The 10,503-nt window shown below is 43.5% G+C and overlaps 1 protein-coding gene across 1 annotated transcript in view; it reads left to right on the plus strand.

Annotated features, from left to right (window-relative positions):
* RSF1 (remodeling and spacing factor 1) overlaps positions 1 to 10,503 on the plus strand; it is a 60,540-nt gene extending 50,037 nt beyond the window's left edge. The window contains exons 15-16 of the mRNA XM_048933332.1: positions 889 to 1,080; positions 2,855 to 10,503. Coding sequence (XP_048789289.1) covers positions 889 to 1,080; positions 2,855 to 3,420 — 758 coding nt within the window. The 3' untranslated portion in view covers positions 3,421 to 10,503. The remainder of the gene's footprint in view (positions 1 to 888; positions 1,081 to 2,854) is intronic.

The following is a 10,503-nucleotide window of genomic DNA, read 5'->3' on the forward strand; positions in this document are numbered from 1 at the left end:
GCAATGTTCCCTGTGAATGACTTTGTTGTCAATCTCCAGAGATGGGAGCTTTTTCTGAAGGCAGTGCTTGGTTGCCTGGCTGTGACCCCTTCTGTAATATTTTAGGAGGTAAAGAGGATTGCTGCTTCAGTCTGTCCCTGGTGTCAGTCAGTAATTTAAGAACAGCATGGATTGCATATAGGAATGTACTGTGATCTCAGGATAATTGCTCTGGCATGGCTCAGTGAAAAAGCAGCAGAAGTTGACTCAGAGCTGATGTTAACTGTTAAAAATGTAAATACATTCAATTCTTGAAGCCAATAGGTGCAGTAGTCCGGTGAGGAAGAACTGAGAATGATGGTAAGTTTCTTCTCCACAGTTTTTGTTGGAAGTGAACTTTTAAGCCTAGATTTGTTGTAAATCATTTAATACTCCCAAGCCAGATCTTACCTGGATTCTTGTTTTGTTTCTATTCATCTACCTGTTCTGAGAATTATTTGAGCAGAGTGCAATGCATTTAAATTGAAAACAAAATGAAAAAAAGAAGGGGCTTTCCTGGACATGGGAATGTATATGTCATTGACTCAGGTCACTTCAACTGTCAGGAATTGTAGAGGAAGCATCTTTGGCACCAGTAGATATGAGGGAGCGAAAACATGGGAAGAAAACCTGCTCTGGGGGAGATTGATGGAGAAGAATTTGTGTTTTAAAAGTAAGCAATTCGCTGCTGGCAGCAAAAGGGAGAAGTGATGCGTGAGCCTGGGACAGGTCAGGCTAATGAGGTGTGATGGCTGAGACTGTCCTCTGCTGGAAATGTGCCTGGTTTTATCTGCACTGGTCTAAAGCTTATCTAAATAGCACAGTTTTGTCTTCCTGGAATAACAGACACGGCTGTTTTCTTCTGTACAGAGAGTGGTGATTACACGGAGTACAGTGATGATGATTACCTGGAAACCAGGAGGAGAAGATCAAGAAGGAATCAGAAGAGGCAAGTCAACTACAAGGAGGATTCAGAAAGTGATGGCTCTCAGAAAAGTGTCCGATATGGCAAGGAGTTGAGAAGAGTTCATAAACGCAGGCTCTCCACTTCAGATAGTGAAGGTAAAGCACACAGTCTGATTTGCAGGAGCTGGTGTGTGTCTGCATTAGCCTAAGGAGAGAACTGTGTCTAATTCAGAGATGCCCAGAAATTTTTCATTCTAGAGTTCCTTGACGTTTCTCAGAAACTCGTTTCCTTGTGAAGCGGCCCACTGTGTGATGTGCCATTATGGTTACTCCTCAGACTCACTGTCCCTGCTTTGGCCTCACAGGGTCTGACTTTACTGTGTCTGGCAATGAGTTGGTGGCATTTCGAAGCTGTAATTGATGTCACTGTTTTGCCACTTCTCTGTTAAGAGGCCACAAAGCCTTCTCCACGAATGCTCAAAGATTCTTTTTTGCCTTCTGGTGCCCTGATTGTTTTCATAGGTCGGTGTGCCACCCTACCTTCCTCTGTGGTCGTTCAGCCTTTTCCAATGCAGCCTCCTGTTTGAAGGTGCTGCAATCAGTGCAGGTGTGTATGACAAACAGAAAACCTGCTCACAGTACTGTCAGTCACTCCATGAGCCACTGATGTGCATTTAAATACCAAATTAGCTTGTGCAAACACAGCCACTGGCTTTGGGTCCTTTGAATTCTGGTGCCCAGCTCATGAGAACCATCCGTTTGGCACTGATGTGCTGAGCTTTACAGGTTGCAGTGGGTGCCAAGGCACCTGTAGGTAAGTTTTGGAAGTGCTGGCCTGAGTCTGTAAAATGTTACAGGATCCTCTTCCATGAAGGGAAGCAAGTATGTAACGCAGCCGTATGGTATCTTGAAAACTTGATCTCATTCTTCAATATACAGTCTGCTCTCAGAGATAGGATATATAGGCTGTCCACTCACGATCTGCTATATGGTGGCTGATATTTTCTTTGCTGCCTGCACTCGTGACTTTAAACAATGCCTGATTGATGGTGTCTTTTGTACATGAAAACCCATTCCTTCAGGTATTTTTGGTACTGGCTTTTTGCATACTAAACCCAATGCCATTTAGTACCATTCCAGTAGTTTCCCACGGTTCTAATGTAAAAAGTGTGTAACAGTTACTGGAAATGTAATTATGTTGAAAATACTCTGATGAAGTCTCTAGCAACCTGAACCCACACTGATAATACCTTTAAAAATGGCAATTTGCATGCATTTCTAATGGAAATAGCAAGGAGAAAAGCCAGTGGTTGATTTTTCAGTTTGTCTTTTTTCACCTAAGCCACTCTGCAAAGAAAAGGCCTTCCACTGAGGGACAGCAGCCTTCCAGTCACATTCAAACAGTGTTCATGACTTGAAAGAAGTCCTGTAGAATTTGGTGAGGGGAGGAGAGTGCGGTTGTGTGCATGAATATGTATGGATATATATATTTTTGAAGGCAGTGCAGCCATTATTTCATAGAAGCATAGAATATCCCATGTTGGAATGGATCTGTGAGGATCACCGAGTCCAAGTCCTGGCTCTGCAGAGGGTCCTCACTTTCTGGAAGGCTGTAACGTTGTGCTATTCCTGAGGTAGTCAGCACTCCTAACTTCTAGCAGAAGCCTCCAAAGCCTCCCGTAACGCTCAGGCTGAGAGCAGAATACCAACAGATTGCTGGACTCTGCTGTTTGAGCAGTTTCTTCAGCATGTGAGGAGTACGCAAGAGTTTTGACATGGTTGGGGGACTGAGGAAGGAGACTGAAATGTGTGTGCTGAGAGACAGGGAGAGATGGCGTTTTGATGAGTGTAAGTCATTAAAGAATAGGAGTGTAGCTGTTCCGCGTGCCCTCAGATTTGCTAACGGCTTTAAGTCTGCTGCTTGTTCCAGAGAGCTACGCATCCAAGAACTCCGAAGATGACGATTCCACAAAGGAGTCGAAGCGACTGATTCGAAAGCGTCGGCGAAGTACGGATGACTACTCTGAGGAAGGAGAGGATGAGGAAGATGAAGAGAGGCCTGTCCGCAAGCGGCTCAATAGAATTGAAACAGACGATGAAGATAACTGCGAAAATGCAAACGATGAGGCAGAAAACCCTGCAAATAAGCTGCCGGCACCACAGGCTCCTCAAGACAACACCAAGAAGCACTGCTACCGGATAGAAAGTGACGACGAAGATGACTTTGATAACGTGGGGAAAGTAGAGAGCCCTTTGGACTACAGCCTGGTGGACTTGCCTTCCACCAACGGACAGAGCCCAGGTAAAACCATTGAGAACTTGATTGGCAAACCTAGCGAGAAGACCCAAGCCCCCAAGGACAGCACAGCCAGTGCCAGCCTGGCGCCCAACGGGACGGGGAGCGGGCAGGAAGTGGTAGGGCCAGAGGAAGATGAAGATGAACTTTTGAGAGTGACTGACCTTGTTGATTACGTCTGTAACAGTGAACAGTTATAAGACTTCCATTTTTGTGCTAATTTATTCCACGGTAGCTCATACCAGCGGGCCAGTTATTAAAAGCTGTTTTATTTTTCCTAGAAAATTCTCCACTACAGTATCACTTTTTAGAAGCAAGAATTTCACCAGTCCTGCAGTCTTTCTGTGAAGTGACCAGTTTTGAACTTTGAAGAAGAATTGCTGTAAATTCCCTCTCTTACCCCCCTTTCTCCTTCCAAGTCCATGGTCCTGGGTAATTTCACTCACAAATACCTTATCACAACAAGAGATTTGTATATTTTTGGCTTTATATTTCCTGAGTGCATACAAATTTGTGGAAATGGGTGGCCTAAGAAAGCATTCCAAATCGGTCAGGGCCCAAACCGAAATTTGGGGTGGGTTTGGCTCAAGGGGTGGGCGGGGTGCAGAAGCACTTGTGCTTTAGCTTTTTCATATGAGATATATATTATATTTAAATGTTCACAACTTAGATTACAACTTAACAGACAGTCTCAAATTTAACGTCTGTACTGTCGCATTTTGTGAGTTGTAGGTTAACATGCCATAGCTCATTAGTAATCACCTTCATGGAAGCAGTTTGATTTTAATACAGGAGGCAAACAGAATTACTAGAGGCCGAGAAGGTACCATAAACAAGAACTCTACTATCCATTATGACTTGCAGACTTTCCTAATAAACATCCTTTAAAGTGTTTGTACAGTAAAGTGTACTGTAATGAAGTTTTTGACAGTTGAAACACGCTAGCAATGAATTTGCAAAGCTATCCCACGCGTAGTTCATCAGCTGGTCTTCTGTGCACGGTGTCCAGTGGGAGGACGCAGCGATGCGAAGCTGGTCTGTAAGCAGGATGGCATCTTGGCGTGCTGTAAACTTTTACAGACAAAAGAATCCTGCAGTAGCTGCCTGGCCACTTGGGTTTCACCTTCTGTTGGAGCATTCGGAATGGAACGTGTCTGTACAAACTGCACTGACCACAGAATTGCAGCGCATCAGAGGATGGAGGGATTTTCCAATAAACCGTGACTGGTCCATTCATGTCCTTAGTATCTACTTCAAATTGAAGTAAACAAATGGAACAGTTTTCCTTTTGGAGGTTTTCTGTTTGGGGTTTGTGTGTGTTTTTGTTTTGATTTTAGTTATCTGCCTGGATGTATTAGCAGGTTTTGAATGTAGTGTTGGCCTTTGGCCATTAGAATTTTCTTAAAATACATTTTAATAATTGTCATGTGACCAAACTGATTTCAAGAAGGCAGTATTTCTGAGAGAAAACACTCGACTCCAAGACGTCTCATCAACTTTGGAGTGGGCCTGAGGTGATGTGTGCTTTCATTAAAAAGAAAAAAGGAGACTGCAAACAAAACCAACAAATGTGGGCACATAAGAAAGAGCAGAGCTGACATTTGCTTTGGGTGGTGTTGAGTTTTCTCTTCATTTGGAATTAAGATGCAGGCTGTAGCATTTGTACATGTTGTAGCACACAGCTGGAAAAGATCTGCCAAACGTTGAAATCCAAGGAGGTCACATCTGTTTCTCCTTTTGCTCTGAGATTTGGATTTTTGACTGGTGTTGATGTCCATTGCCGGCAATGGACGCACCGAAACTGCTGCTGCCACTGAGGAGTGAGTTCTCCTTTCCTGCCCCACCTGATTCCCTTCCATTATATTGTATTTCCTAGTCAGTCATGAAGCACTTCTGTTTTCTTCTACTAAAACCGGCGTTAGGCCTTTGCTAAATACCTCTCTAGAGTACCTACACCCAAAAACACCTACTTCTGGCCTGGAAAGTCTTGGTTTTGTTTCCCCACCTGTCTCTCCACGAGTTCAATCAGAACCACTCCGTGACTGTTACTCGATTGGGTTCTAGCAGTGCACACCTACAACTAGAATCGTCAGAGCTGCAAGACAGACAGAACTCGTTCATTGCCTGCTGCTAAGCAAGCTTGTGATTAAGAAAAAAAAGAGAAATCACGCTCTTTCTAAATGAGAACTGAACACCATTAAAGATTAAATATCTTTCCACCTTACCAATGCTAACTGTTAACAGATCTCACAAGCAGGTATTAAAACAGGGTTTAGAATGTTCTTGTAAGTGTATGTAGCATTTTAGCTACTACAATGTTTTTCTTTGCCTAGGTGATGCATAAATGTAGTGCTTCTCCATTTCTAGTATACTTGTGTTTTAAAACAAGCAAGAACACATGGCTTCCACTTTCTATTGTTAATAATTGCTGAGCATTCTTACTATTTGCAGTGCAAACTGTCTTGATTCCCATGCAGCGACACTGTGTAATCAGTGACTCCTCATTTATTTTGGCAGTGCCATCACCTTTTCTGCTGCCACATGGAGCCTTTTCCTGTCTGATCAGTGCTGTAGCAAACGTTCTTGCTTGTAGGCAGCCCCAAATGCTGGATATGTAGTGGGTGAGTCATTGTGAACGTAGGAAAATACAAAGCAGTTAAAACAGCAAACATACCAACCAGGAAGAAATTGAGCACTGTGTTCGGGAGTGACGTAGCGGAGCAGAAAGCAGAAGTGAAGCACTGAAGTTTATGTCAAGAGCATCAGGTTTAACCAATGTGGACAGACAGGTTGTTACTTTCTATTGGTGGGTTTTACAAAACAATTCTCTGTCTTCTGAGAAGTCACCTTCGGTAGCTGGGATATTTCATCCCTTGGGATCCCAGGGTCCCGTTAGTCCGTTGGGAATATTGTGCAAGGAAAATCTGCCTAGATGTTCTACAGAGCCCAGGATTTTAAAACTTCCATTTCCTCTCCTGTCTAAGGCTTCCAGCATGGTCGGAAATGTGAATCTGTTTGGCAAGATGTTTTCAGACACGAGGCCGGCTGGCTGCCGTGTGTGGCTCTGCTGTCGTGTCACATGTACGTGATCCCAAGTGGGATCCTCCAGGTGTTGTGGTGTCCTTAGCAGCTTGTGCTCTCCTGTATGCATTGTGAGATCAGAAGTCACGTCTTTGACTGCTCATCTTCAGGCATGGCTTTGGGCAAACAGAAATTCAGGGTGTGCAAGGAACAGAATGCATTCTGGCCAGGGGTTTATCACACAATGGACTGGGCAGCAGAAGAAGGAGCACCTGTTGGCTGAGCTGTGCTGTGCACACAGGTTGACACCGAAAGCTGTGTCTTTTTTAACTGCGGATCCTTCAGAGTATAACTGATGAGGAAGAAAGGGAACCGGTTTCTGTGGGTTGCGTGAGTCTTAAGAAGCACTGGAGAAGGGAAGGAACTGTAAACTGAGTTGAGGAATGGATGTTTTTGGGTGCCACAAAGATAAAGGATGGCTTTGCCACGAGCATGGGATGGATGTGCAAAGTAGGGCCACTCTGTGCTAAGGAATGCAGAGCGTTGATCCAACCAGAAGGGTGGGGAATTAAGAAGGCAAAATTCCATTGCGGTTGCTGTCTTCTGGTTAGATACTGAATCTTCTAAACCTTGATTTAAAAATGGAAAACAACATCATTAAGCTACCAAAAAAAACCCATAATGTTGAAAGCCTGTAGAAAGTCGAGTACTGAACAAAGTCTCTGAGCTCTTAGACAGTTTGATTTCCTACATGTCAAATTACCTTATAAAATTACTGTATCTTCCTGATTCATTTAATGAAGCGATTGCTCTGTTCTAATGGCACTTGGGAAGAACAGAGATGCCTTTTCTCTGAATTGCTCATGTATAAATACGTCACCGCGAGATTTCTGTGGATTGAAACGTCTCGATTGCTCTGCAGGCAGTGGGAGCTGATGAGTGAAGCTCTTCTTTCCTGGTCAACTGCTGTTTTCCGAGTGCTGGCCTGCGCTCTGAGGGGTCACTCAAAGAACCTTGAGGCAGAAATGTATGTTCACAAAAGAAAAACTCTATGGTAGCAGTGCCCTTCTCCTGGTTTGTCTTCATGTTTCTCACTTGAGCTGTTTGGTATCTGTGCAATGGTTTCAGTAGTCCATTGTCAGGGTGTCCATTGCACAGCTCTGTTTTCGGGTGCTTACAGCTTGGTTTTCAATGCTCTGCAGTAGGAAGGCCTGGTCGAAACTTTCAGCAAGTTGTTTCAAATTACTTATTTTCACCATTTTTCTTTTTTTTTTTTTCTCCATGGGAAGTAAATGAGGAATTTTGGTGGCAAGGGATTTGTGTCATCCAGTTCAAAATGGCAACGCATGGGCCTTGAGAATTGGTTTTGGTCCGTGTGCAGTGAATGCTATCCACAAGCTCGTGTTAAGCATCCAACCTGCAGCCTTGGATACGTATTTAGGTTTGCTTTCAGTTCTCTGGGTACATAAAATCCTTTCGTGTATAAATGTATGTACAAATATCAAATGTCTTCAAATGGTAACTTTCTGGAAAACAAAATCTGTTGGATATGGTGGGGAGATCTGCAGCAATTCATGCAGAAAGAGCACAGCACTGCAACTCCTCTAGTGTTTAAGCCATCTATGGGAGCAGTTAGGACTGCTGTCTGCAATGTGCGGGATGAAGCCCACGTTTCCTGGGATCTTTTCCTCCTCCCCTTCTAGAACAAGTGGGGTAGGGATGATATCAATATGTCAGAAGAGAGAAAATGAACAACAACAGAAACAGAACTTATTATCCAGCATATATTGAAGCAATTGCAATCCTCAGTGACCACTCTGTGATGCTGTAGAGTTGGGGATCTCACGGAACACTCTGGCTTCAGAAATGCTTATCCCTGCAGCTGGACACACAGCAGTCGGGGTACTGAGGATTACTGGTCATTTCTGATAATGTGCATCACTTACCAAGCTCTCATTTTAGGTTAGGTATAACTCATGAGATCGTTCCAAATGGCAGAAGCGTGTGCTTGGGAGTTGTTTGTCCCAGTGCTTTGGAATAATTTAACTTATTTTGTATATTGCAGAAGATGTATATTGCTTAGTATGACACTTACTTTAAAAAAGAAATGTGTACAGCTTCTGGGGGAAAGAATAGGACACTCTTAAGTAGAGAAGAAGTTTTTATAATGGAGGATGTGGTGTAAAGGCTCCAGGTATAACTGCAATTAAAAGCAAGTCCCACAGCTTGGGTTTTTGACTGTCGTTTTGTAAATGCTGACACTCCGCACCTGAGCCTGTGATCAGGAGAGGGGATGATGATACAGAAGTTAGAGAGGACACGTGCTTAATGAAGGCAGGTGTGTCTGCAAATAGATCTACTATTGCTACGTATAACCCCAAAGGTTACTAAGGAAAACTGAAAGATAGAGTTGCTCTATTCCTTCAGTTGGTTTACTTTGTGCACTTGGCAGCACTTTGTGTATAGTCAGTCTCACTGGTTCCCCAGGTGCAGACCGAGTTGGTTTCTCCTGCTGTTGGAATGCTCTTTCCATTAACAGGAGATGGGGAATGGGTGGAGGGAAGCGGAATGGGAAAATGCGGATGCAAGCCCTTGCAATTTGCAAGATGGGTCTTGGACAGGCCTGAAAACTGCTTCTGATTTGCCCTTTAAAGACTGTACTTCAAATGGAAGGTCTCCGTGCGGAGAATCATCTTGACACCTCCTTTTCTCATCGTGACCTTCCGAGCAACAGGCAAACTGTTCACAGTCTCTTTCCTTGAGAGCAGTTCCACCAGCACAGCGTGGCGTGGAGAAGATCAGGATCAGTAGAGCACTGTGACAATGTTTGCCTTGGGGATGTTGGTTGGAGTCCACGCAGGTTCCTTTGTCCTTTGTTCCTCTTCTTACGTCCCACATGACTAAACTGATTAGTGATACTTAGATTAGTCTGTCAGAACTTGACTTAAATGATCCTGAGGGGATAAAGTCCTTTTACTAAAACATGCAATAGGCCTCATTACCAGTGCACCGTTTGTTAGTTAAAAGTCCTTAGCAGATCTGCTACTCAAGTTAGTGGTAGAAGAGGAAATCGAACCATACAGCTATATACCTTGTTTAGTTTTCCATTTCATACTCATTATATGGACTCTAAAGTCTTGTACAGTATCTGATGCCTATGCTGTATTCATTACAATGGTACTCCTCCCCCTAACCTGCACTAACACGATTTGTTTTTCATGCCAGTCAGGTTGCTAGTTGCTAGCCCTGCTTCACAGATCTGCAGCAGCCATGAGATGGCATTCAACTGATTCAAACACCTGATGTCACCGTTGGCAGTGTGATGGTTCTCAAATAGGAGCAGAGTTCTAGGTGGATGCTAGACAAGCACTGGGTTTATTCACAGTCCCAGATAGCATAGACCAGGTAATTGCTAGCAGAACGGCTGTCCTCCAATTCCTGCCACAATTAGATCGAAACTGCCGGATAGGTTAAAATCTCAGACACGCTTACACGAAATACAGTCTTGTCTTACTCCTGTGTGCTGTTTGTACGTTCACAGAGAAATCTGGAGTTAACATCACTCTCGTTCACGCTTGGCCTCGTTTTTCTTTTCTTTCTCTAGAAGTCCCGCAAGCCGAGCTCTGTGCAGAGCTTAACCCGTGCATTTCAGAGTCCTGAACCTCGATTGTTAAATCTCTTCCATCGTGACTTGCTCCAATATCAAAGGGAAAGGACCGAGGGGACGCACACTGTGTGTGCGGGAGGTGGGGAGAGAGACGTTGAAAAAACTGGAATTGTCGTTGTTGCACATAAATTGGGTGGTGCTGTCACTGTCCTTCCCCCCCCTCGCCAGAAATACCACGTGCATGCGAAACACGATGCATTAAAACCTTTATAACGGAAGTCATGGTGGCCTCAGTGCTCAAAGGGTTCACTGCAGTTTAATAACAGCTCATGTTTTTAGATTTGCAGTACACAACTGTTTAAATACTGTATTCCTTGTAAATGAAGTAAAAAAAGAAAAAAAAAAAATGTTAAGGCTGGTGCCAATATTTTTGTTAATGAATTGTTCAGCGTTGTCTCACTACAGTCTGGTCAGAACTCTTTGTGTATAAGCTGGGCCTGAAGCCATTTTATAGCTTGTAGGCCTAATTGTGTAACTTTTCTTTCATAATGTTTTTGTTATAATATCTACTGTCATTTCTTTCATATAAATATGACATGTAAATTGTCATAATAAAAAAAAAAAAAAAAGAAATAACTGGATGTACAAAGTATAA

Source organism: Lagopus muta, chromosome 1, assembly GCF_023343835.1.
Source record: "Lagopus muta isolate bLagMut1 chromosome 1, bLagMut1 primary, whole genome shotgun sequence".
Taxonomy (NCBI): domain Eukaryota; kingdom Metazoa; phylum Chordata; class Aves; order Galliformes; family Phasianidae; genus Lagopus; species Lagopus muta.